Below are 26252 nucleotides of genomic sequence, written 5' to 3' on the forward strand. Positions count from 1 at the left end.
GTCAGCCTGGGCCAGGCCAGCCTCCGGGACGCGTGGGCTCCGGGACGCGTGGGCTCCGGGACGCGTGGGCCGGGCTGTGTCGGCAGACACGTCCCCGCAAACAAACTCGGCGACTGATCCCGGGTGGACGGTGCTGGGCCGCTCGCCTTGGGGGTAGCTCCTCATTCAGATGGGCCCACGGGGGACGGAGGAAGCTGGCCTGCCCCCCGCCCTGCCCTGGGAGCGGTGACCGCGTGGCGGCGGGGGGTGGCAGAACCGGTGTGTCAGGGTCAGCGTGCTGTGGGTGGCACCCGCCAGGCTCTCCCAGCAGCCCCGCTGCCCCCAGGGGTCCGGGAGGGTGCCGTCTGCAGGCCGGGGCCCTGGGGGCACTCACACCGCTCTCCTCTCTCCTCAGGAATCCCTTCACCAGCGTCCAGCTGAAGCCAACGGTGACCAATGACAGGTCTGCCCCCGTCCTCAGCTGACGGCCCCTTCTGCACCCGCTGCCCCCGGCCCTCGCCCACACGCCACACGTAAGCCCTTCTGCTACAGCCCGCAGCCTCCTTTGGGACGTCCTCCCACGGCCTCCCCCCGCCGGCACTGCCTGCCCCAGTCTGGCCCGGGCTGGACCCCGGCTGTTCCTGTGGACAAGGCACCCGGGCCGTGGCCCAGGAGAGGACACGGGCTGGCCGGAGCCGGGACCCGCGGGCTGGGCCATGGGGCCCAGCAGGGAGGAAAGGACATGCTGTCAGCGACGATGGGGGGATCCCAGCCCCCACGCTCCCTGAAGCTCCTAACTGGTCAATAAACAGGCTGCCCACCTGCGCCCGGCTGTGGTCTGTCGCCTGCGGGCCGGGGGCCTGGCGCGCAGGGAGGGGAGGGCCTACCACTGCTTTGGAAGATGGTTTATCAACAGCAGTTAGTTTCCTGCAGGGAGTGGGGAGACTTGGCCCCGGCACACTGCGGGCCCCAGGTCACTCTCTCCACCAAAGTGTGCCAAGGACGGTGGGCGGGGCAGCCACCTTCCTGCAGCTCCCTCCTTGTGGTGAGAAGGAACTGACCCCGAGACGGCCGGCAGCTGGGTCCCCACCCGTGCATAGTCATGCCCCCTTCTGCCCAAAACTATCTGCAATTCCCAAAACAAAACACACGCTTAGCATGGAGGTTATTTTTCTTAGCTCGATTTCTCTTAAAAAACAAGGAACAAGAAAACCATTGCACCAGCGTCCTAAGCCTCAAACTAATAGGAAACAAGAAACACAAACCCGAATGCGCCCCCACCCACACTCCCAAAGCAACAGTAATCTTACATCTCTTTGGCAACAATAACTTAAAATCACCCCATTTCCATTTGCTCGGACAATAGCGTTTAAAAAAATAGTCCCTGTGCTGCCCTGAACTGCCCCCTCAGCTCCACCCCTTCCCCGAGCTCCTCCCCCATGGGGCAGCTGGCCTGGGTCAGGCAGGATGTCGCCCACCCCAGCCAGCAGCGGGCACCTCTAGAACAGGGCCATGTCAGCAGGGGTGTGGACCACCAGCCCCGTCCCCGCTGTCCACCTTGGCTCCAGCAGCGGGACGCAGGGGAGGCGGCCCAGACGCCCGGCAGCGGGGGCTGATGGGTCTAGCCAAGTCGGTGAAGGCAGAACGCAGCCACGGACTGCGAGGCGAGGGCGGCGGGCCCGCGAGCCCAGGGTCCTCCTCCGGCCTCTTCGTGCACCGAGCAAACCCAGAACCAGGCGGAGGGGCCAAAGGGGCAGGGGAGGCCGTCTCAGCAGGCCTGTGCCCACTCTGGCCTGGGGCGGGGACGCAGCATCCTGCAGTGCAAGGCAGGAGCCAGCGGGCAGGGCCCGCGAGGACCCCCAGCCGCGAGCAGATGCCCTGGCCTCAGAGGCCAAGCAGCCTGACAGCAGTGGCCAGGGCAGCGGGGGCAGCTGAGGGGGGGACCAGGGGGTACCCCTAGGGCGTAGCAGCAGACCTGAGTGTCCAGAACGAGTCCGGCCCCCAGGGCGGCACCAGAACGGCCTGCGTCGCGTGGGGTGCCGAGGCGCTGGACGCTGCCGCGACCGCCGGCAGGACCGCAGGCCCCACCCGCTTTCGGTGACCGTCCTCACCGCTGCCTGCAATAGGGCTCCAAGTGGGGGCCGCCTGGGCCTCAGACTTCTTCACAGCTGCCTCCAGCACCTCCTGCAGGGCCTGGCAGACGGGAGGTGCCACGTGAGCATTCGGTCAGCCAGGGACAGCCAGAACCCCCTCCCTCAGGACGTACACCTGGCCTGGGCCCACTGACCACCTGGGGCCACAGCCCCGGGCAGGAGCCACAGCCATGCGTTGCCAGGGCCTGGGCCCAGGGTCTGTCCCCAGGGCCAGACAGAACTCCACTCGCCCTCTGAGTCAGGTGGGGAAATGGGCCGGGACAGGACTGGGCCGGCCTGGGTCGCACAGTCGCTTTCTGGTGAGCTGCTCCTTTGCTCAGATGTCCATTCAGGACACACTGTGCCAGGGCCTGGCCAACAAGCCAAGGGCAGCAGGGAAGGGGCCGAGTCTGCCCAGGGGATGAGGTGAGCAGGAGGCATTTGGGCTTTCAGAGAAGCTGAGCAAAACCCAAAAGAATTTCTGTGGAGTGGGGATGGGTGGGGGATGGGCACCTTGGCAGGGTAAAACCCTCCGGATCTGAGGTCGATAGGCTTGCAGCATGGAGGAAGGAGCTAAGACCTTGAGTAGGACCCACCAGGGCATCTGAGCCACCACCAATAGGTGCCACTGGGCAAGGGCCATCAGACCTGAGATGTGGGGGTTCCTGAGCCAGCAGGGGGCAGGGGATGAGGCAGGCCAGCAGGGGCTTGGGAAGGTTCTGGAGGGAGAGGCTGCCTCAGGTGTGGGAGGCTGAGGTCAGGCCGGGGGAGGGGGGGGGGCCTGCGGGACTGGCAGGGTCCGGTCGTGGCCAGACCAAGGAGGCCTGCGCGGGACCCAGCTCATCCCAGCCAGCCTCAGCCTCGTCGTCTGCACCCTGAGCTTGCACCGCAGGCTGGAAACGAGCGCAGGGCCCGGGCGCCTACTCCATCGACCCAACTCAGCGTCCCCTGCCGTCCCCTGCCGCCGCCTCACCTCCCGTGGACCCGGCGTCTGAGTCGGAGACTTGCGTGATGGAGAAGCGGGACGCGGGCGCAGGCGAGACCGTGAAGCGCGAGTAGGGGCCAGGCGCGGCCGCCTTGGAGGGCGCGTCCGGGGCGGCCAGGGCGGGCTCCCCGGACGGCGCCAGCGGCAGCGGGAAGCAGTGGTCCCACGTGAACCCTCTGCCTGCAAGGCGCCGGACAGTTACGCCGGTCCTGTGACGTCACAGGCCCGCCCCGGAGGCCCCGCCCCGCGCAAGCCCCGCCCCCAACTCACCCTCTTCGGCCGCGAAGCCATCTCCGGAGCCTTCAGGCCGTCGCGGCCGGCTAGGGGAGCTGGGGGAGCTGGGGCTACCTGCCAGGTCCGCAGGGGGCGACTCCTTGGCGCCGGGGAAGGGCTCCCCGAGCTCCCGGGTGGGGCTTTCCTGGAGGGTCAGAGAAGCACGTGATTCGGACCGCCAACATTGCTCACTCCTACCGCTCTCGTCCTGCCGGCGACCCCCACCCGCGCAGAGCCTCGGGCGCCGCCCACCTGATCGAAGAGGTAGACGGTGACGTCGTCGAAGAAGGACACGGCTTTCTTCTTGCGCTCCAGGTCCTCGCGGAAGGCCTCGGACAGCAGGCTGGGCATCTTGAGCAGGCTGCGCAGGCTGCGCGCACTCTGGCGCTCCGCCACCACCACGGGCACCGGCGGGGCCTCCTCCTCGCTCTCCTCGCTGGGCTCCTGGGTGCTGTAGCAGCGGAGCTCCTCATCCGACTCGTCGCTGTCCTCGCTGTCCTCCTCTTCCTCCTCCGGCCGGCTCTCGGGGGTTGCAGGGAGTCCCGGCAGGGCCAGGCAGAGTGGGGTCCTGGGGGTGCCAGGGCCTTCTGTCCGTTCTGTGGGCGGGGCCGACAGCAGCCCCCTGGCCTCCTGGAGCCCTGGGCGATGGTTCTCCGAGCCGGGCGGGATGGGGGTCAGCAGGAAAACCTTGGGACGCTGGGGGCTGGGCAGTGGCGGCGCCTGGGCTGGGCTTTGGGGCCGGGGAGGCTCTGGCCTGGGGCTCGTGGGACAGACGCACGGCTCAGAGGAAGAGTCCTCACCCAGCAGCAGTGGCGGCGCCTCCCTGGGGCTGGGGCTCTGCACCTCTCCAGGCACCCCGGACACCCCAGACTCAGAGGAGAGCTGCAGCCCAGGGCCGTGCGGGCTGTCCAGGTCCAGCTCTGGCCCAGAGGCCCAGACACCGCCACCCATCTTCTCAGGGCCCATGGGGGCCTCGAGCTCAGCATCCAGGTCAGAGAAGTAAGCTGAGTCGCGATAGGGGTTCTTCTCGCTGAGGCCGCCGGGGGAGGTGGTGGACCGAGTCTGGGCCCCCTGGCTCTCACTCTCCATGGCCAGCTCCCCGAGAGCCTCCAGCTCACAGGGCTCATGCGCCTCCCTGAGCACAAACTCAGGGGACTCATAGTTCTCGGTGTCGTAGCCACTGTCCAGGGCTCGGGGCTGCCCTCCAGAGGTGCCAACAGTCGACGGGCTGAAGACCTCACAGCCACCATCGCTGGCCGAGGATGGGATGTCCAGCGAGTCCAGGAAGTCGGGGGTTCCTACCTGCTTCTGCAGGGAGCGGAAGGCCGGCATCACCTCCAGCTTCCCGGCCTGCAGGCCGTCGCTGGACAGGTCGGTGAAGACACCGGAAGTGGCCTCGGTGGTATCCTCGTCCTCACTGCCTGGCGCCTCCAGCTCCTGGGAGCTGCTGCTGCTGTCCGGGGTGTGGGCCGTCCAGGTGGCAGCTGCTCCACGGCTGGCAGGTGTGGGAGAGGCGGGCAGGGTGGTGGGGGCACTGGCCTCCTCGGTGGGAAGCGGGGCTCCCTCTTGGGATGGGGATGGGATGGAGGGAAGGGGCAGTTGGGGTCCAGCGAAGCCCTCGGCCTCCTCAGCAAGCCTGGGTTCTGTCTGAGGGCTGCTGGCCCCACCTACGGCTGCCTCTGTCCAGGGGGATGTCACCAGGCTGGTGGCAGGTGCTAGGCCCTCAGCAGGGCACAGATAGGGGAAGCCAAGGCAGCGGCCTGGCTCCTGGCCAAAGGAAGCCCCCTCTGGTCCAAGGAGAGGCGCTCTGGGGTCCTCTGGGGCCGGGGGGTGGCCCAGCTCAGGGACAGTGCAAACCGCGTGCCTCCTGCCGGCGCAGCTGCCTGCGTGGCCCGGGGCCCCGGATTCCGCCGCTCGGCTGCCACTGTTGTTGTTGGCCGACACGTTGGAGCTCCAGTGTCGGTGCGCCTCGGCCTCCCCTGGCTCCTCCTCCTCTTCCAGGGACTGTCGCGCCCCCAAAGTCCCAGAGGGGGATGTGCCCAGCGGGTCCTCGAAGAAAGGAGGGCAGAAGGTGGCCACGCCCCAGTCGGAGTCCTCCACTCCGGGCTCCGCCAGCGTCAGGGCCTCGGGAGGCATAGAGTGCGAAGTGCGGGTCGGGTCCTGGGCTCCAGTCCTGCTCGGGCAGTAGTCACAATGGCCCGGGGGGCTTTCGGTGAATGGTACCTGGCCCAGCGGCTGCTCCAGAGCCAGTGAGGTGGCCACGCAGCCGTCGGAACTGTGGTCGCTGCCCTGGGAGACCGAGGCTGCGGCCTGAGGGCTGGGGGCGCAGCCGGCGCAGTCAGGGTCGTGGCCAGCAGCGGGCGCGGGTTCCTCCAGGCGGATGAAGTACTCGCTGCCCACGGAGGGGCTGTGCGCGCTGAGCACCGGCACCACGCCCGGGGGCGCGCCATCGGGGGCGCAGAGCGCGGGCAGGCGCGCGGGGCAGCCGGGGCTTGGCGCGCCCCCAGGCGGCGGGAAGGCCTCGGCGCCGCGGCCCGCCTCCCACTTGTACTCGAAATTGAGACCGCGGCTGGTCTCGGTCACCGTCAGCACGTCGTCGCCGTCCACGTGGAAGCCTTCGCCCGCGAACTGCTCCAGCAGCGGGAAGGACGAGGCGGCGGCGGCGGCGAGCTCGCACGCGCCCCCTAGCGCCAGGCCTGCCACCCCCGGCGCGGGACCCGCGCCGCCCCCGCCGGGCCGCAGCGAGCGCCAGCGCAGCTCGAACTCCTCCTCCGCGTCGGTGGCGCCTTTGGCACGCAGGTAGGACAGCAGCAGGTGCACTTCCTCCGCCGTGGGCCGCTGCTCCGGCTGCAGCCAGCAGAACTGCATCACCTCGTACCTGGGGCGGGAGGCCGGCGGGAGGCTCAGCCCCACTCACCCGCCCCCTAAGAGGGAGCCCTCATCGCGGAGAGTCCAAGGTCCCCTCCTCCTCATGCTCAAAATCCCGAGGGCAGTTACCGGAATCTCCCACTTAACTAAGAAGACCCCAGGCTGCACCTCCCGGCCCGCCTGCAGGAAAATGTGTGCTTTGGGTAAAGAGGCCATTGCCCTTTGGGCACAGGGTGGGACCCCGAGGTCACCGCCAGAGGGAGGCCAAGGTGAGCTGGGAACCCAGGTGGTCAGGACCCACTTCCGCCCTGGGGACACGGAGCACCCGTTCGTCTCGGCCTTCCTGCTGGGGTCCGCCCGCCCCACCCTGGTGTCACAGGGCACTCACCAGCGGTCGGACAGGGCCAGCTGCAGCTGCGGCTTGGGCAGCTTGAGCTGCTGCTCGCGCACGGCGTAGGCCAGCACCTGCCGGTCGGAGTGGTGGGGGTAGGGCTGTGCGCCCAGCTCAAAGAGCTCCCAGATGGTCACACCCAGGGACCTGCAGGGGGGCATGACCGTCAGGGGAGAGGCGCACACGGCACAGCTGTCCGGGATCCTGGACTGCGGCACAGCCCCTGTCATCACAGCAGGGAGGCCGAGCCACCTGGCCAGGCCCGGACCCGTGCCCAGTGTGCTCAGGTGAATAAAGCCAGCCTGGCCTGACACGAAGCCAGTCCACCCTGTGTTCCTTCATTCCCTCGCTGCGGGGAAGACCACACCGCCCCAGGCAGAGGAGCCGCCCCTGCAGGGGCTGGAAGGAGGGGCTGGTGCCAAGGCTGGGGGCGGGGCCCGCGTGGGTGAGCCAGGGGGACAGGAGGAGCGCTCCCAGAGCATGCAGGGCTGGGAGAAGGTGATGGGGTTCCCTCTGGTGGGGGGAGGGGCAAGGGTGTCGCCCAGCTCTCTGGGACCCCAAGCTGTAGTGGGCGGCTGGAGGCATAACGGTCAGAGCAGATGCATCAATGGAGAAGTCATGATGGCCTTGGCCAGAACCATCCGGGGGACTTTGGTCAGCATGCACGCGGGTCAGCCGGATGGAGAGGCGAGGATCAGAGAGAATGCAGTGTCCACGATGGTTCGGTGGCTCAGAGGAGGGGCCGGGGGGGGGGGGGCCTCAGCAGGGGGGCTGGGCTGGTCTGTGGACCCGGGATCTGAGCAGTCGTCAGGAGCAGAGGGGAGGCCAGACCAAGGCCTGGGGGCTGGGAGCGGGGGAGGGGGAAGCAGAAGCCGGTCAAGGCACGGCCTGACCACCATGGGAGAAATGTCCCTCGTGCCTCTCAACTCTATCGCCGCCTCGGACCCAGGCCCTCAGAGGCTGCAGCACTGGGCCTGGATGCCCACTCCGCCCAGCTCGGTCCCCGGGCTGCAGTCGTGGGGGGTCCCCAGCCCCTATTGGGCCCTCAGCATGGAACGGGTACCCCGTGAGGCCCCCTCTCGTCAGTCTGGCCTGCTGTCACTCTGGAGGGCTCTGCATCCCCAGCATGTGCTCCCTCCATGTGGTCCGCGATGTCAGCCCAGCCACCCTGGGCCTGGCGCCGGCAGCTACACGTGACTCCCGCACCCCCATGACCCCGCTGGGGGCCCCGTTTGGCCGCCTCCTACACAGCGATGAGGCTGGACAGACGCGCACGTCCTCACACGCACGGCCTTTCTCCGAGCAGCCAGGCTGCGTGCCCTCAACCCAGGAAGTGGGCAGGGAGGCGCGCCCAGCACCCCGCCCCCGGCAGGCCGTGTGTCACAGGGGCTGGGCGGCCACGTGGGCCGATGGTGGCAGGCGGGGCAGCGGCCGACCCGGGGCCGGGCTCACCACACGTTGCTGGCCTTGGTCTGGTCCACCACCAGCAGGTTGCTGTGCACCTCGTCCACCAGCTCTGGGGCGATCCAGCGCAGCGGCACCCACAGCTGGTCGGCGGTCACGAAGTAGTCCTCCTGCGGCACGTGGGACGGCGTCACCCGCCAGGGCCCAGGCCGCCCGCCCTGCCCCTCCGGCCCGCCCAGCCCACTCACTCGGTATTTGCCGTGAGACAGGCCGTAGTCACCGATCTTCACCGTCAGGTCGGCCGTGAGCAGGCAGTTCCTCAAGGCCAGGTCACTGGGGGCGGGAGGGGGCGGTCAGCCAGCGGGGCCCAGCTGGAGGCGCCCGGGGCACCGGGCAGGCCGGACCACTCGTCACGGGGCTCGGCTCAGTGGGCAGACAGGAAAGGGCATTGGAGAAGCCGCCCGCCACCCCCTGCCCAGAGCTCAAGCCCCTCGCCCAGCACTGGGCTCTTGGGAGGGCCCACGTGGACAGGGTCTCAAACGGCACAACGCAGATGAGGGAAGTGAGGCCCAGAGGGGTGCGGAACATGCCCGGGGCCCCCAGCAGGGGCGGGGCCCAGCCATCACTGGAACCCCCTCCCCTAGCCCCCGCCCCCTCCCCAGTTCTCCTCATACCCGCCCCTTGGGGGCTGGCCAGCCCGGGGACACTGCCAACTTTCTTCGCAAGCACGGCGCCTCCACCGCAGCCCCCCAGGAGGGAGGCATCAACGGGAAACAGGTCCCGAGCGTCCCAGGGGGTCCTGCCCTGCCCACGCGGGTCCCTGGGGGGCGGGGCTGTGGAGCGTCTGTCTCTAGCAGTGTGGTGACCCCCCACCCCACCTCCAACCCACTGTGGGTCTTGGCTTCTGGCTTCTCCCCTGCCCGGACAATCGTGGGGCCAGGGGCCACAGACAAGCCTGCGCCCGGGGGTGCTGGCGCTGGGGGCCGGGGGCTCGGCGGGCAGGTCGGGAGGCTGGCAGCTGCCCTCTTCAACAAAATCACTGATGCTGGAGTTGCGTGTGTAATCACTCAGCACCAGGATATTGTTGGGGAGGACGGCCCGTGAGGCGTCCGGGGCTGGCGGGGCCACGTCCATGGCCACTTCTTCGGGCACCTTCCCCTACGCTGGGCGCCCGGGCCCGTCCTTCTGGCTCCAGGGGCCAGGGTGGGAAACAGGACAGGGCTGTCCCTCCCCTCCCCCGCCTGAGGCGGGCAGGAGAGCAGGCTGGCATGGAGCCACGGGGGGCAGGCGCGGGGCAGGGGCGCCGAGGGCCTCTGGGACAGGACGGGCCTCAGGCCCTACCGTGTGCCCGCCCAGGCCAGCTCGGACGGAAGACAGTCACTTCGCTTAACCGTCCTGCAGAGGAGGGTTCGACCCCCACCTGCCCATTTTCCATTTAATAAAACGCCTTTACACGTTGTCCCTACGGGTGGACCCCGCCGGCCGGCAAGCGGCCCACAGGGAGCTCGGGAGGCGCGGGGCTCCCGGCCCCACCCTCACCTGCCGCCCTCACCTGTGCACGTAGTTGTTGCGGTGCAGGTGCAGGACGCCGCAGGACACCTCGCAGGCCATGCGCTGCAGGGTGACGGGGTCGGGGGCCAGGGGCTCCGCTGCCCGGCAGCTCCGCAGGTAGCCCTTGAGGTCCCCCTGCCGACAGGGGCAGCAGCGTCACCAGCAGGCGGGGAGTGGGCGCCGTGCAGACCCACCCCCCAGCCCTTCCTCCCCAGGGCGAACTGGGGGTCCTGCCAGGCACCCCGCGGGGCCGCTGCGTCACCCCCGGGGACTGGCTCTGCAGGGTGACCAGCAGGCAGGGGCGCTGTCTCCACACCGCCCACAGACCCAGGCAGCCCCCTGGGGCAGGCGACCAGAGGGTCACGGCCAGCTCTAGGGGGAGCCCAGCTGTCCTGGGGACGCCTCACGGCCAGGGCTGCGGCCAGGAGGCCAGAAGGCCAGGAGGCGGCCCCGGGGCCCGCGTGCTCCAGCGACCCGATGGTGGGCGGCTCCGCTCCGGGCTGGAGCTGTGTGTGCAGGAAGGGGCCCTGGAGACGCGGCAGGCACAGTGGTTCTGGAAGATGGTGCGGCACAGGCCCCCCCCAGGCCCCACTTTATGCGGGAATGTGAGGCCCACAGAGTGGGGACGAGGGCTGCCTGGCTCAGCAAAGTCCTCTCGGCCTGGAGGCTGGGCCCAAACCGCCCAGCACCGAAGCTCGGGGCAGACGCAGGGCCAGGCAGCGGGCGACTCACCATGGGGCAGGACTCCATGACCAGCAGGTAGGGCGTCACCTCGGCACACTGGGCCAGGCACTGGAGCAGGTTGCCGTGCTGTAGGGCCCTGTAGGAGCCAACAGGCCGCCCGACTCACACATGGGCAGCAGGGGCGGGCGGACCAGAAGGGTCTGGGAGGGAGGGGCCGCACCAAGCTTGCCTGGGACCACAGGGCCCCCTGTCCAGCACGGCCCCCACTCCTGGCCCGGCCCTTTGCCCACCTCCTCCAGCCCGCCTGCCCCAGGCGCCACCCACCTGTAGGGCTGCGCCTCCTCCAGGAACTGCATCTGCTCGTGCACGCTGGCACTGGCCTTCAGCTCCTTGACCACCACCTGGGTACTGCCGATGCCCGAGTTCACCTCGCCCAGGAACACCTGCAGGGGCGGGCACACGTCGGCACCCCCACCCCCCACAGGCTCCGCTCCCGCGCGGAGCAGGTTCCGGACCCCTCCCGGGGGCGCCCCGCCGCCCGCCCCAGCTGTCGTAGTCTGTCTTTTACTGTTCCGGGCACTCTCCGGGGTCCACAGTGAGGAGGGACCCGGCTGCCCTGCCCAGGCAGGGGGTCGGGGAGAAGCCAGGACAATGAGCTGCTCCCTCCCATTCCCGCCCGCAGCCCCCCCCCCACCCCCAGCACTGGATCCCAGGACAGCAGAGAAGGGGCTGCAGACCTTGTGGTCCCCAGGAAGGGGCTCAGCAGGGTGGGGACATGGAGAGGGGACCCCAGGCTAGGTCAGCTCCCAGGAGAAGCAGGCAAGAGAGGGGCCCACGAAGCCAGCCCCGCCCCCGGGGGCCGGAACTCACCTTGCCGAACCAGCCACGGCCGATCTCCTCCAGGTACAGGAGGCTGTGCCGGCCCAGGTCTGCGGACTTGAGCAGCTGCACTGTAACAAGGCGCCGGCCTCAGGGCCCGCAGCCCAGCCTCTGCCGTCGGCCCCTCGCCTCCCCCATCAGGCCCCTCCAGGGGCTGCCCACTTGACCTCTTCTGGGGAGCTGACCTGAGCCCCCCGGAGCTGAGGCCACACCTGGGGGCCACTATCAGGAACAGGGTGCCTGCCACCCAGGGGCACCGTGGACCTGCACGTTCACCCAGGCATCCTTCTGGGTGGGTCTGTCCCAAGCTACAGGGACAAGTCAGGCTGGGGACGGCGGGGCCTGGAGCTGGACCGTGCTCGCGCAGTGCAGGCCTGCAGTGTGGCCGGGGCCGAGCCACGGGGAGGAGGCCACCGGGGCAGCCCGTCCCCTCATGCTGCCGCAGGCTGGCATTCCAGCGCCAGGCACGCCAAAGGCGCCTTTGTCAGGGGCCGCTTGGCACAGCCTGCGCGGGACACACTGGGCCCATTCTCCCTGGGGCCAGCTGGCGAGGTCAGCAGGGGGAGGCCAGGGCGTCGGAGCCCACTCACCCCTCTTGTGCCCGAGGGATTCCCCGAATTCTGCTCCCACGCCAGTGCCCAGAGGGCACGGGGCATGTCGACTTCGATTCTGCGCAGGATTTAGGGGGGGTCTCACTGGGCCTTGACTCCTGGGGCTCCTCCCCTGGGCCCCAGCCTGCTGGCCCGCTCTCCAGCCTGGGGGCTCCCAGAGCAGCCTCTGCGGGCCCGAGGGTGGACACTGGGCAGGGAGGGAGGCGGGAGTGTGCCAACGGCCAGCCCGACAGGAGAGCCCCCTCTGCGTGGGAGGCGGGGGGCCGGGGCTGCCCGAGGACGGCGGGCCTGGCTGTGCCATCCCCCCTGCAGTCTGGAGGGGTGGTACCCAAAGCCCGGTCCCTCACCCTCGACCTGCAGGTGGGCTGCCCTCCCAGAGTCACCCCAAATCTCTCCCTCTCCCTGGAAGCAGGGGACCCTGCAGAAAAGTGAGACCAGAGCTGGAAAAATGGAGAACACAGGCAATCTCCCTCCTGGGTCCCTGTCCCTCAGCCTGGGGACGGTTTCCCGGGGGCGGGAGAAGCTGGGTGTCACGTAAGCCCTGACATTCGTTTTGTGTGTTTTGAGGGTATTTTGTTTCGTTTCTTGGTGATGCAAGTGCCTGACGAACTCCAGTTGCCTCGGCGTCCACTTCAAGGACAGGGATCTCAAACAAGCACGCAGCGGCACGTGGCCGAAGCCCTGAAATCAGATGGGGCGCCCGCCCTACCCCCGCCGGGGCCCCTGTGTTCTTGGTTAATTTCAGTAACTAACAGTTTGGGCCACTTGGGTTTTTTCTTTTCTCGAGCTTTGAATTCTCACTCTTATGTTTTAAATTCACCGTTAAGGGGTGAGCCCCCACCCTCCACCACAATAAAGGCAGCACCCCAGGCCCCCACGCTGCATCCCCGTCCGCGACCTCCCCACATGGCCCGGGCGTGCGGCCTGTGAGCGATACACCTGCCTCTCTTCAGGTCCCCTGGTGGGTCTCACTAAAGGGCATCTTGTCATCGCAGTGAGACCGGACAAGTTGGGGGGCTGGTCCAGAAAGGGGAGGTGTCCGGGGAGGCTTGCAGGCCCAGGCGAGGCCCCCAGGCATTTCCAGCCAGAGCCTTACTGTCCCTACGCTGCGGCTGGCCTGAAACCCTGGGTCTCAAAGGCTCTTCGGGGTCCCAGGCACACACTCCTCCCTGGGGCGTGACAGGCCCAGGCCTGGGGCAGTGTCCCCTGGGGTGGCCCCTGGCTCCCCACCAGCTTCCAGTGTCCAGCAGTGGCAGGACAGTCCCAGAGATCCCCACGGCCACCCAGGAGGGTCAGAGAGCCTGCCTTCAGGGTTTTGTGGGGTGTTCCTCTGGGCCAGTCCACAGATGTGCATGGGCACGTGAACCCCAGCCCTGGTGACACCTGGTGGCAATGAGACACCGGCGGGGGGTGGAGGTGGTGGTGACACCTATAGAGCCCCAAGTGCTGGAGTTGGCAGCCAATGGCCCCCTACGTCCACTCTGGGCGCAGATGAGCGCCTTGGGGCCCTGCCCCTGAGGAAGGCGAGGCTCCGGGGGCGGGGCCTGGAGCAGAAGCAGGTGGGCGAGCTTTTGCTCTGCCTCAGTAAGGGGCCTTGGTGGCAGCAGAGCCCCGCAGGGCCTGACACCCCCTCAGTGCTCCCGCAAGAGCGGAGGGGGCTCGGGCTTTGCCCCACCCCTGCCCCGTGGGTGGTCGGCATGGTGGGGGGACCCTGGGATGGGGCTCACTGGGAGACATGTCAAGGGAGCCCCAGGAAGAAGCCCTGCTGGCACCTGCCTGCACCGGCCGCCGGCCCCCGAACCCCGGCCTGCATGAAAGGCCCATTCACGGCTGCCCACAGGGGGAGCCCCGAGAGCCCCCTCACAAGCGCGAGGCCCCGCCCACTGGCACAATGGGGCCCATGTCCCCTTGCGTCCAGCCGGCGCCAAGGCGGGGTCTGGGGTCAGGCGTCTGTCTCGGGGGCAGCAGAGACGCCCTGCCTCGCGGCTCGCGGCTGACCTACCCGGGACCGGAGGGGGCACCCTGCCCTGTGCTTGTCACCACCCCCACTCAGCATCCCCAGGCCGGGGACATGATGGGCGCGGGGCTGTCCCCAAGCCTGCTCACGGCGCCCCAGGACCTAGCAGAGGGGGGGCCGCGCAGCAGCCCCCCAGCCCACCAGGCCCCCGCAGCACTGGCTGCCGCGTCCCAGGCCGCACGGCTCACCTGAGCGCCCGGGCTGCCTGGCCATGGGCAGCGAGACTTCGGTGAGCGGCAGCACGTACACGTCCGGCCCGTTCTGAGTGGCGGCCGCCGGGTACTCCTCCCCCTCGGCATTCTCAAGCTCCTGGGCCGGGCGGGCGACAGGGGCGACGGTGGTGAGCCCCAGGGACGGGAGGGGCAGGGGACAGGGGGCGGGGCGGGGCGGCACAGGGGCCGGGCCAGGCTCTGCACAGCCTTTCTCTGCCCTGGAGCTGGGGGTGGAGCCCCCGCCCTCTGCTGGCACCCCCGCTGGCTGCCCCCTTGCCCATCTGACCAGATGGCAGAGGGCAGACCCCTCCTGCCCCCACCCTGTCCCCAGGGACACCAGCTGCCCTGGGAGGGCCCCCGTCTGTGTCATGTTGAGTGAGCGGGGCAGAGCCTCAGGGCTGGGCCACGAGCCCCAGGGCAGCAGCGCCCCCCCCCTTCAGACCTCAGCTCACCCCACCTGCCCCTGCCAGGTTCAGGCTGGGCGGGTGGCGCTGGCCCCACACAGGCAGGGGACAGGGTGGGGGTGGAGGCCAGCTGCCCCTGCCCGACCAGAGTCAGCTCCCAGTGCCTCTCGGCCACCCTCGCCTGGCCCCTCGCAGCCCTGCCCGTCATGGGGACTTGCCTCAGGATCAAGGCTGTGTAGTGGAGAAGAGGCTCTGTCACCCCACCCCACCCTGTCCCAGTGGACAAGCAGCTAAGCACCCCCCGCCCCTCCGGGAGAAGCAGCATCTGAGCGCCTGGGGCAGGGAGCCCACCCCCATCGTCACCCACAGCCCGGCACCCAGCCACCTACCACCGGCATCTGCCTGCAGGCCGCCCTGGACCTTGACCCCGGCGGGCCACAGTCCACTCCCGGCTCCTTACAGCCTGCACAGGGCAGCCCGGGGCTGGGCCCCACCTGGCAGGCCACGCCTGTCTGTCTCAGGAAGAGCCGCCCCTGCCCCTGGGACCAGAGTGCAGCCCCGAGGAGGGGAGGAGGCTGGACCAGACGGAAGCCACCTGCTGCAGCAGTGACACCTGTGCCGAGAGCTGGCCCCGCCCACCCTGGAGCCCGGAGCTGGTGGGGCAGGCGTGCGACTGGGAGCCAGGAGGCCTGGGATCCCCGCTGGCCCGGTGCTATGAGACCGGGGGACCCTTCTTTCTCTCGGCCCCAACTTTCTCAGCTGCAAGAGGGAGACCAAAAGCCCCCTCCCTAGCTGGTCCTGGTCTGTGCCCAGAATGGTCAGAACCTGGGGGGGGGGTGCTGGCACCTGTGGGGACGCCCCTCCCCCAGGCACCTCTGGAAGGCGCGGGTCCCTGCCAGCCCCCGGGGTCTGGCCCTGGCCCCAGCCCGTTACCTGCAGGTGCCCCTCAGAGGCCAGCCAGACTTTGCCAGCACAGCGGGCGACCAGGAAGGACAGTGCCAGCAGCACGGCCTGGGCCCTGCCCCCCCCACCGCTCCAGGACGGGGAGCCCGCTGTGCAGGCAGGCCCGCCCCCGGGGAGCGCTGGCCCCGCTCTGCGCCCACACCATGGTCCCTGGGAGGTGAAGCGGCTGGGGAGGAGGGCTGGTGGCCGTCAGGCCTTGCTCCAGGAGGATTCGCCTTACACGGTGCCCACCAGCCCCACCCTGGGCCCCGCCCCGGCCCATCCCCCAAACCTCCCACTCTGGCCCCAGGCCCAGGGTCCTCCGGGAAATGACAGCAGTGTGGCCTGGCCCAGCCCCCCGAGGGCCTGCAGGCCGGCGGGCCCGACGCATTCTCAGCCTGCGGCTGGGGCACCGGCCAGGGCCCCTCGGGGTTCTGGGAGGATGGCCGAGCCTCCAGATGCGGGCTGGTAAAGGCCCACATGGGTCCCTTGTGCTCACCAGGCAGGTACCAGCTCCCCCCACCCTGCCTCTCCATGAGATGCCATGAGGTACGACTCCTCTAATGCCTGGGGTGCGTGCCGCCTAGCACGGAGAGCCCCTGGGGTGCTGAGCCAGGCCACCAGCCGGCCCCCCCTCCCGACCCCGCCAGGCCGGGAACCTGACCTCCAGCCCAAGGCAGGGCTGGCCATGGGCCCACGGGGACGGCCACAGCCCGCGTTATGTGCCAAGTCAGCAGGAACTCGCCCACGGCCGCTGGGCCTCTGGGTGGGGCGCTCGGCTCCCAGCTCTCCACCTGCTGAGGGCCGGGAGTGTGGGGCTAGCAAGAAGGGGGAGCAGCACCCCAAGGGGCACCCTCGCTGCTGCCCTTAGGAGGGGGCTCGGCCCTACAACGTGGCCCAGGAGCACAGCTGGGGACTCCGCCCCATGGAGCGCGGCCGTGGGCAGAACAGCCCGCTGAAGCCACACACGCCCTGCTGCCCACGGTGGCCCCGGCACCGAGTGCCACACGCAGCCCTTCCCTCATCGGGCCCAACGCCAGGCGGCTCCAGACGGCGGGCTGGTTTGGGGGCTGCAAAGTGTGTCCGCCCTCCTTCCCCTCTGCTGGGAAGTCAGGGGCTGGGGGGGGGCGAGGCCCCTCCCACACCCCCTGCAAGGCCCGACCCTGAGCCGGGACAGACAGCATGAGGCCGTGACCCCGCAGGGGAACCCCGAAAGGCGAAGGCAGCGGGCCGGGGTCCCTGAGGGCCCAGGCCTCTCCTGTGGGCAGCCCCAGAGCGGGGGCTGTGGGGTTCTGGGCCTGGGCTTATATGGTCCCCAGGTGGCCCAGGAGAGAGGGGCGCTCGGCCCCCGGGCCCCCCGGCCTCACCTTGAACCCGACGCCGCCCTTCTTACAGCACAGGCAGGCCAGCATGAGGGCGACGAGAGAGAAGAGGCCGGAGAAGGACACCGCCACCACGGCCAGGGAGGACGACCAGGAGGGCTCGCCGAGCGGGGCGCCGTCTGCCGAGGGAGAGCGCAGTCACGGGCGGGCCGGCGGCTTCTGCGGCCACCCCCACCTGCGCCCAGCCCCCCAGCGGTGCTGCGGGCCGGCCACGCCCCGGCCCAGGCTCCCCCGTCCCGGACCCCTGGGCCAGCCTCGGAAGCGCCGCCCTTGCTCCGAGACCCCACACCTGCAGAGACGCTGCCAGGCCCAGAGCAGGTGGGCGCACGGGGCGGCCGCGGCGGCCAAGCCTGCAGTCCCGTGTCCAGCCACTGGGCGCCGCTCTGTCCTCACCCGGAGGACATAGGGTTGACATCGCAGCTGAGCCTGCCCACCTCCTCATTGTGGGGGTTCACAGACACCCCTCTGCAAGATCAGGGTCTCAGAAATGTGGGGGACCCCCCCAGGTCTCTCTCAGATTCTGGTCACCCCGCCTCGCCCCTCTGGATCCTGCCACAGGGACTGTCATCATTGCCGAAGCTACAGGGATGGCACTGGGGAAGGCTGAGATCCCCGGGGGCCCCAGGGGTCCCGGGGCGGGGCGGGGGGGCTTGCGCTCAGCCCTGCTGGGTGGGAAGGTTTCGTGGCTGGCGCTGTCCGTCAGCCCCACGCCAGCCTCTAGGCAGCTGGGAGACAGGGCCGTGCGGCATAAGGCCTGTCCGGCCTCTGAGGACAGGGACCCTGCTGTCCCAGGGCGCTGCTGTGTTGGCCAGGCGGTGGTGAGCTCTTCCATGTGGCCTGGCGTTCCCAAGTCGCCCCCTTGCCGAACTTGCCACCAAGGGGACCCTCTTCTGCAGCACCTGGTCCATGTGAGCCCCCTTGTGGCTAACGCTCGCCAGATGGGGAGCCCGAGGTGTCCAGGACAGCAGGATACGGCCCCGAACACATACTCGCGGCCCTCAGATTAAGGCTCTGAGTGGCCTCCATGCCCCAGCGGGGCCCCCAGGACAGCGTGGCAGGATCAGCACCGTGTCCCCTGACAGGAAGGGCACACGGGGTGGGTAGGTCCAGCCCTGGCCTGGCCCTTCTGTCTCTCCACACCGGCCCAAAGAACGCCCCTTCCCCACGGCCCGCTGTCTGTCCGTCTGTCTGTCCGTCGTGGTTCCCTGCCTGCCCCCCACCTCCTCTGCTCACCAAGCACCCTGGCCTCACTCCCGACACTGGCCCCTCAGCGCCCCATTGCCAGACACGGCACGGCCCCCACCGGTGCCTTGGGCCGGGCCAGGGCTCATCTCAGCAGACCACTCTGGACCCTAACTGGCCACGGAGGCGGCTGCCACACCTGTCCCCACTGGACAGGAGGAGATGGAGCCTCGGCTGGGCGAGGGGCAGCCAGAGCCAGTGCAGCTGACCTGACGGAGGCACCTCTGTCCTGGGCCTGCAGCACTACACGGCCAGCCAGGGCTGCCCGGGAGGCCTGCCGGGAGGCGGTGAGCCCGCAGGCCTGCAAAAACGGCGAGCACGGCCTGGGCTCCCCGCTCGGTGTCCAAACCTGCTCCCCACACCCACACACGGGGAAGAGGGGCCCGTGGAGCAGGGGCCGAGAGGGCAGGGTCACCATGGCAGGAAAAGCCAGCTCAGCCCGCACCTGGAGGACACTTGTGCCCAGGGTGCCCCGCACCCCTGACCACGTCCCGCGGTCCCACGGGGCCTCCGCAGGCAAGGCTCAGGGCATGCGTGTGTGTGCACACGAGAACCACACCCCCACCCCGTGCACTCACCCGAAAAGCAGACGCCACATGGGGGCCGCCCACAACGCGCTCACTTCCCCGCTCCGGCTCCCCCAGGATGTGCCGTTGCCATGGTGACCCACTGGGTGCCGACTCAGCACAGGAGGCCTGCACCTCCCTCTCCTGGCTGGCCCAGGAACCCTGGCCCCTTCCTGCGTAGGATGCACTGAGCCAAGGAGCCGGTCTGCGGACCGTCTCCCGGCCCACCAGGCTCTCGAAGAAAACGGCGAGCACAGCCCGTGGTCGGCCCGCCCACCCTCGGGGCTGCCCCGCCGCCGGGCAGGCCTGCCTCAGGGGGTCAGCTCGGCCTCCACAGCAATGCTGGTCCCGGGTGGGCCTCCCGTGGGTCCCCTCCTGACGTCCGGCAGACGCCGGTCACAGAGCATGATGCGCTAGACTCAGCAGCAGAGGGCGCTGGGTGGGCTTCCCCTGTCCCCCAGAGCCCACATCCCCACAGGCGGGTCCGCAGGGGTGGGCAGCGGAGACCGAACAGGCAAGCAGAGCCGGACAGTGGTTCAGGGAGAAGGACCTGGCCTCCGGCTTTGCGGAACACGTCAGCTCCCGGGCCCACGGCAGAGACCACCCGGCCCCAGACCCCGGAGCCCTGGGCGCGGCCTGCCACCCACGGCCCCCGTGTGGGCTCGGGGCTGGAGTCGCGCAGCAGGGCCTCCCCCAGGAGGCAGCGACACCCTCGACACCCTCTGCTGAGGGCGCCGCCCGCTCTCCACCCCTGAGCCCTTTCCTGCGCCCTCGCGGACAGACACCCGCGGCCGGCCCTGCCGGCTGCAACCTCCCAGGTCAGAGTGGGGTCTGAACAGGCCAGGGCCCTGGTGCCTGTTGTGCCAACACGGCCTGCACACGCACACGGAAGCACGTGTGCACACGCACTCCCGGCCCGACCCCTCAGCAAGCCTGCTCGGGAGGGACCCTCCTGGCCCCTCTGCCAGAGAGAAAACAGGCCGAGGGGTTACGAAGGCACCCGAACGTTGACCGGGCCGGTGTCGGGGGTCCGGGCCCAGCCTGGCCTGCTCCTGACTCCCCGCTTGCTGCCCCCCACGGCCCACCGAGCCTCCTCTGGGAAAGGCCCTGCTCGTCCCCTTGGGGTCTGCTTCCGGGGAGGCCTGTGTGTGGGGCCTGTCCCTTCGTGGCCCCGGCGGTGGGTGGGCACTGCAGCCCACTGGCATGGGGCTCGCCCCCCAGGCGGCTGCTCGCCCTCGGGCGGCACCCACAGCAAGGGCGGCCTTGCAGGCGAGAGCCTGTGCCCCTCGCCACACGAAGGCGCAGGACCGGAAGCTGCAGACGGGAGCCGCGGGCGCAGGCGCAGACGCAGCCTCCCGGGGTGCCCCGTCCTGCTCTGTGGGCGAAACTGGGGGCAGGGAGGGGGACAGGGCCAGTGGGTGGCCGAGAGCACAGTGAACCTTGGGCCCAACCAGAGGGGCTGTGGAAGGAAGGGGGGGTGCGCAGGGCTGGCTCTGGAGGGGAACCCCACAGGCGGCCTCCCGAGAGCAGTGCCCCGCCCTGCTCTGACACATGCTCAGAACCCCAACTCTTGCACCGTCTCTGCTGTCCCCCGGGGCCACCTCAGGGCCCTGCCACTGGGCCGGGGGAGCCTCTTTTCAGACCCCGAGGCCTAGAGTCCCCTGTCCCTGGCCCCTCCTGCCCCCTGGACACCCCACAACCCCACAGAAGACCTGCTGGGTGCCGGCTCTGGGACACCGCCCCTGCCCTGCCCCCCACCTGCAGGACAATAAAGCCCACTGAGTGGCAGGCCCTCTCCAGAAGCTTCTCCTGGACCTGGCCTGAGCCACACCCACCACCCTGGCCCCAGGGGACAGATGTGAGTGGGAAGAGAAGCTGTTCAGGCTGGAGGGGACTGCGGAGCCAGCCCGGGGTCCTCTGGGGAGAACAGGTCCCCACGGTGCCCCTGAGGCAGTGGAGGGTGCCGGGGGGCCGAGGGCCCTTCCTTGAAGGGCTCCCGTTTGGGAGCGGCATGGAGTGGGGTCCCGCAAGGGGGTGCGCTCGGCGCCCCGCAGATTCGTCCAGTGAGCCGCCCGCAGACCCAGGCCTGAGCGCTCTGCCTGGCGGCGGGAGTAGGGGACCGAGCGTTTCTCGGGGGCAGCTCAGGACAGAGCCAGGTGCCAGCAGGTAAAAGTACAGGTGACTTGTTTCCACCAGCAGGTGGCGCAAGCATCGGGTGAGTGGTGCGTCTGGGTCACCTCAACTCCCTCGCCCTCTCTGCAGCCACCTGCCAACAAGTCCTGGGACCCCCACAGAGGCAGAAGCACCACGACCACTGAAACAGCTCGCGGGGCCGCAGTGAGGGGACCTGCCTCTGCGGCGGGACCTGCCTCTGCGGCTGTGACCACAGCGACCGGCCGGGCCAATGAAAAGCCGGGGGCGGGGCCGGGGCGGGGCCGGGGGCGGGGCGGCCAGCAGGGCCGCACCCCCCCTCCCGCCGGGCGCCCCCCAGGCAGCAGGCCGCCCACGGAGCCGGGCTGCGAACCCAGCTGCCGCGCCTCAGCCCACACACCTGAGGCGCTTCAGACGTCTGCAAGTCGAACTTGGGCACCTTAGAGGTACAGCGGTAAATCTCAGGCTTCTCAATGGAGGAGTTTTAACTAAAAGCAATGAAACGAGTCGCTGAGCAGCGACAAGCTCGACATAAAAATTCACGTTCAATAATAGCCCCAAATTCAAGCCCAACAACCAACCAGGAAAATGGTTCACAGAGAACTCGTCACGGGCCTGTGTCGTTACGGTGCAGGCCACACAGTCAGCAGGCGGTGACAAAATGCTTCAAGACCCCAAAACAGGAACACAGAAAGTAAACGAAGTTGGCCCAGAAGGAGGAAGCGCCCGTCCAAAGCCAGTGTCTGGCCCTGGGTGCCGCCGGCCCACGGTCTGGCGGGTGCAGGTTCGGACAGCCTCTGGACAGTGACTCGAGCTACGTGGGGCCCTGGACCCCGCCACTTGCGACCGAGTGATCCGTCTGGGAGCCTGAACGCAGGGGGCGGCGGGAGAAATCCGGGCGCCTAGGGCTCCCCAGCTGCCTGTGCTCTCGCCCTCTGCGGGAGCGCCGAGTCTGCCGCCAGGTGTGCGCGATTACACTCCACGATCGCCCACACCTGACCCGTCACGGAACGGAGCCAGATCCTGCCCTGGCCTCAAGGGGTCTGGGGGGTCTCCACCGGGTCACCGGGTCTCTGTATATCCCTAACCCCCACCGGAAGCCCACTCAGGGGGGCCGCCCGGCGAAGGTCAGCTAGGCCTCTCCGGGGAAGCGATGGAACACCGAGATGGAAGGCACAGGTGGCCCGAACCAGACGGGCGGAGGGACAGAGACTCCGGCTCCGTCCTGAGGTCGGTGAACACACCCGACCTCAGAAAGGGGGGCAGGCGGAGCCGCGTCCCGGGCCCCAGGGTGGCCATCGGCAGCCCCTCGCTGTCCCGGGCTGGAGTTCCTCCCCCGGGCTCGGCCTCCACCCCCTGCCCGACCCCATCCAGCTCGTACCCTGGTCTCAGCCCCTCTGGGGTGCGAGACCCCGATGGCCACCTGGCCCCTACCCTTCCCTTGGGTATCCGCAAGCACCTCAAACCCAACCAGGCAACCCCCACCCCACAGAGCAAACGCTCCCCAGCCCCCGCCCGTCCTGCCCCTGGTGGGAGACCTCGGCTGCCCCTGGATTCCTCTTGCCCCCTCCCAGCCCCCGCCCCGCCCAGGCTACAGACCTGCACCCCACCTGGACCCCGCCCAGCCTCTGGGGGTCTGCGGCTTCTGGGCCATTAGTCACCCTGGACTGGACCCCCTTCTAAAAGCACTGCCCACCCACGCCTCTCTGAGCCCTCCACACTGCTGACCATTCATCCTCACTGCCCTCTCCAGCAGGCCAGACCCAAGCCCCGCTCGGGGGGACGAGGCGCAGGGCCCTCAGGAGCTACCGCTCGGGATGGAGGGAGGGCAGGGCCGGTCAGCACGCACCCCCAGCCTCAACGCCCGGTGCCTCGGGTTCCCCATTCTGCTTGGAGGCCACAGCCCACTCCCCAGCCCGGCAGCTTCTCTGAAGAACAGAGGGTGACCTGACCCCGTGACCTTTAACAGGGGTCAGTGAGGACGTGGAGAAACGTGGAGCCCGACGCCACGGCGAGCCCACGGGTGCTCGGCGCATGCCACCGCCCACGCGCGTCCACACCGGCAGGTCGCCAGGGCCCGGGGGGCCGGGGTCGGGTGCGACGGCTGGGGGCACGGCGAGTCTTTCTGGGGTGATCAGCACATCCTGGAACTGGGCGAGGGCACAATGCTAAAAAACGTGAAAACTCTAAACGACTGTGGCTTGCTTTAAAGTGGCTATTTTTACACCAAATAAAATTGACCTCAACTTAAAAGACGTTCGAGCCGTCAGACGCCCGTCGAGGCCAGATCGGGAGGCCCGCGGTGCCCCCTGCCGGCTCACTGCCCTCTCCCCAGAGGCCCTTCCCTCTCCGCCCCCAGGCGCCACAGCATTCCCCGCTGCCCGTCGGGAGCCGCCCAGACCCTCCTGAAACAGGGGACACGTCCACCGTCGACAGTCCAGGGGTCCCCCAGCATGGCCACCCCGAGACACCCCATCCCGCCCTAACAGGACACGGCAGGCCAGGTGGGGAGGGTCGCAGACAGCTCTGGGATGGCCGCACTCCCTGCCACACCCTCTGGCCCTTGAAATTGCCCGGAAGCTCCTCCCTAGGGCGGGGGATCAGGTGGCGAGTGGCCCCTCTCCTGCCGACAACACAGGCCAGGACGCCGGCCACGTGCCCGGTGCCCATAGCCGCCAGGGCCCACCGCCCCGTCCTGGCCCCCGGCTTGCCCGCCCTGCCCGCGTGCAGGAGAGGCTTCCCAGACCCCCGGGGCTGAGCTGCTTCGAATGCCCCCGGCCCGGGGGGGGGTCAGTGCCAGCTGGTCCGCTCCACACACCTGGCCCTCGGCCGCAAGCACAGCCCAGCACCGCCCCGATCTCCACCACCGCGGAACGCACCTGGTCACACACGGGCTCCAAGGCCCCGAAGGCTGTCCCCTTCCCTCCCGGCTCCAGGAGGCCCCTGGGGAGCTTCGCCCGAGGCTCGCACCAACACCACGGCACCATGCCACCCGTCTCAAAGGACGGAGTGCCCACCCGGCCCCTGCTGGCCAGCAGTGCCAATGGGAGCAGCCAGGAGGTCTGAGCGGGCCCCCCGCCCCAGCCCGGCCCACGCACCCCAGGGTATCTGGTGCCCCAGCCACGCTGCCGGGCGCCGGTGCAGCCCGCGGGGGCTCACGCTTGGGGGGGCACCGCAGGCCTGGGGCGGGGCCGCGGCCAGGCACCTGAGGACATCCTGGCACCGACCGCCATGCCCGAGGGTGATGCAAACAGGATCTGATGCAGGAAGGAACTGTGCAACCGGCGGGCGCCTCGCTGGGTGAAGCGCCAGGGGCGGCGGGCGGCGTGCCCGGGGTGTCGGCAGGCCCGGAGCCGCCCGACGGCTGCCGCTGACACCCCCGCCCCAGCCCCCCGCGGGAGCAAGTGGCGGGATTCTGGGGACAGGAGGGCGAGCGGGAGGGGGGCCCCACACCCCCATAAGCCATCGGCGGGGCAGATCCAGCTCCCCGGGCCTGTGTGGGGTTGTGCGGTTCTCGGCAAAGGTTTGCCCAAGCCGCCTGACGCAGACGCTTCTGCCGGGGGAACGGAACCCCAAGCAGCCACCGGGCAGCCCCCCGCGGCGGAGGCAGAAGCCAACGTGTCCAGGGCAAGACCAGCCTCCTCCCTCCGCCCTGGGACTCTCTGAGGCCAGGTGCAGAAACGACCGGACGGTTGAGGGGACAGGACCAGAGCGCTGGCTGTGCTGAGCGAGGCTCCGGGCCCGGAGGCGCGCGCCCGGCCCACATGCGCGTGCGCAGACACCCGCGCCCCCTGGGCCATCTGCGAGGCGCCCCCTGCCCGGGGGCTGGACCATGCCAGGCGCAGTCGTGGGTGGCCCCCATCCCGGCTGACTCCCCCAAGCTCTCGTCTGGCCCTGACCGCAGCCGGGTGGGGAAACTGAGGCCCACCCTCCTCGCTGGAACCAGGCTCTGGGCAGGGTGCAGCCAGCCCCACCTCCGCAGCTGCCCAGGCTCCACCCCAGGGGCCTGGGGGCAGCTGTGCCCGGAGGCTGTGCCGCTGCCCAGAATCTTCCAAACCTCTTCACACCCCGACTGGGCCGTGCCGAGCCGAGGATGGGACTGCGGGGACAGGGCTGGGGCAGGTGACCGGGACACCCTCACCTCCCAGCTCCACCCTGGAGATTGGGCAGGGCAGACAGGGTGAGGCCAGCTGGGGAGGGGCATTGGGAGCAGCGCCCGCCGAGGGGCTGGGACGGCTCCCTCCACCACCCAGGGGTCCGGGCCGGACCCTTCCTCCAGGCCATTCATCTGGGGGCCAGACACAGCCCCTGGGGACACCTGCCTCCTGCCAAAACCATTTCCGCAGCCTCCCGGGGACACAGGACGGCTTACTCCGCTGTGCGCTGGCAGAGGCGTGACACGGGCTCTCTGGGGAGCAGCGTGAGGGAGAGGAAGCAGGGGGCGTCCACGTGTGGCGCTGGCCGGCTCCCGGGGTGCCCGTCTCAAGCTACCAGCCTGAGGCCACTGACCCGGCGTCAGGGAAGACGCGACGGGGCACCAGGACACCCTGCTGGACGTGCCCCCAAGGACCGGCCGCAGAGTCCGCAGCCCTGGCCACAATGCTAAGCACTTCGAGGTGGCGGGAGGGAGAGTGAGGCCGTGTGGGACCCTCCCCAGCTCCGCCCCCCAGGAGCACTCAGGGCAGCCTCCTCGGCCCCACCCGGCTGCGTCTCCCAGGCTGGCCTTGGCGCAGGGGTGGCTCGGCAGAGCCTGGGGCTCAGACCCAGAGCCCCCTGCCCCTGGTCCAGCTCGCTGGGGTGCGCGGGTTGGCCCCGGCCAGCCCGAGGCACCCAGGCCTGAGTCGGTGGGAGCTGCAGTGCCTGCCCTTGGGAGGAGGGGGCGCTACACCCTGGCCAGGAGCCAGCAAGGCCAGGCTGGCCACGCCACGCCACGCCACGCCACGCCACGCCGTGAGGCCGCCTGCTGCCCCACCTCGCACACCCTGGGACAGGTGGCCCCGTACTGCCCAGTGCCTGGGCCCTGCCGCTTCCTCTGGCATGGGCGGAGCAGGGGCTCGGGCCTCATGACGACAAGCCCAGGGCGCCAGGGCTGGGGGCGGAGAGCGGCCCCGTCCTCCCAGGAAGCCCCCCACACCTGGCTCTGGGCGGCCACCCCCTCGTGGCTCTAGCTGCTGGTCTAACCCCAGAGCGACTCTCAGGAGACCCCCACTCTCGCCCTGGGGCACGAGGCCCCCTGTCCCTGGCCCCAGCTGAGGGAGGCAGGGACTGGGCGTGGACACCACCCACTGCGATGGCCCAGACAGGCTGCCTGGGAGCGGGGGTGGGGCGGGGGGCAGCCACACTTGGAGGGAGGCCGCCCACCGCCAAGGGGTGACTAAACACTTCAAGAAGCAGGCCCTAAGCTGGCGTGTGCACAGCTGCACATGTGTGAGCACACGTGTGATGGGGTGTCGTACATGCGTGCGTGCGTGTGAGGTGCAGGTGTGCTGGAGGATTTGCTGCATGTTCACATGCGTGTGCAGGCATGTGGGCATTGTACATGTGTGTGGGTGCAGGGGGCCCATGGAGGGACGGGCAGA

The 26252-nt window shown here is 69.6% G+C and overlaps 2 protein-coding genes across 8 annotated transcripts in view; one reads left to right on the forward strand and one right to left on the reverse strand.

Annotated features, from left to right (window-relative positions):
* Positions 1-804, forward strand: part of BAIAP2 (BAR/IMD domain containing adaptor protein 2) — a 47802-nt gene extending 46998 nt beyond the window's left edge. For all 3 annotated transcript variants that reach the window (XM_016143323.2, XM_016143320.2, XM_036222618.1), the window contains one exon: positions 395-804. Coding sequence is in view for 2 of the 3 variants with exons in the window: in XM_016143320.2 (XP_015998806.1) it covers positions 395-464 (70 nt within the window). In the remaining variant the exon portion in view is untranslated. The remainder of the gene's footprint in view (positions 1-394) is intronic.
* A 340-nt stretch (positions 805-1144) lies between these two features.
* AATK (apoptosis associated tyrosine kinase) overlaps positions 1145-26252 on the reverse strand; it is a 28500-nt gene continuing 3392 nt past the window's right edge. For 3 of the 5 annotated variants that reach the window (XM_016143319.2, XM_036222616.1, XM_036222617.1), the window contains 13 exons: positions 16700-16833; positions 13963-14083; positions 11138-11217; positions 10592-10710; positions 10316-10403; positions 9585-9718; positions 8281-8365; positions 8081-8202; positions 6626-6775; positions 3622-6247; positions 3367-3514; positions 3085-3276; positions 1145-2172 (listed from right to left, as the gene is read on the reverse strand). In XM_016143319.2, coding sequence (XP_015998805.2) covers positions 2132-2172; positions 3085-3276; positions 3367-3514; positions 3622-6247; positions 6626-6775; positions 8081-8202; positions 8281-8365; positions 9585-9718; positions 10316-10403; positions 10592-10710; positions 11138-11217; positions 13963-14083; positions 16700-16833 — 4040 coding nt within the window. In that variant the 3' untranslated portion in view covers positions 1145-2131. Of the gene's footprint in view, positions 2173-3084; positions 3277-3366; positions 3515-3621; positions 6248-6625; positions 6776-8080; positions 8203-8280; positions 8366-9584; positions 9719-10315; positions 10404-10591; positions 10711-11137; positions 11218-13962; positions 14084-14779; positions 15589-16699; positions 16834-26252 lie in introns of those variants that run through there. The other 2 variants (XM_036222614.1, XM_036222615.1) reach the window with 2 other exon arrangements.

This window comes from Rousettus aegyptiacus, unplaced genomic scaffold, assembly GCF_014176215.1.
Source record: "Rousettus aegyptiacus isolate mRouAeg1 unplaced genomic scaffold, mRouAeg1.p scaffold_m13_p_6, whole genome shotgun sequence".
Taxonomy (NCBI): Eukaryota; Metazoa; Chordata; class Mammalia; order Chiroptera; family Pteropodidae; genus Rousettus; species Rousettus aegyptiacus.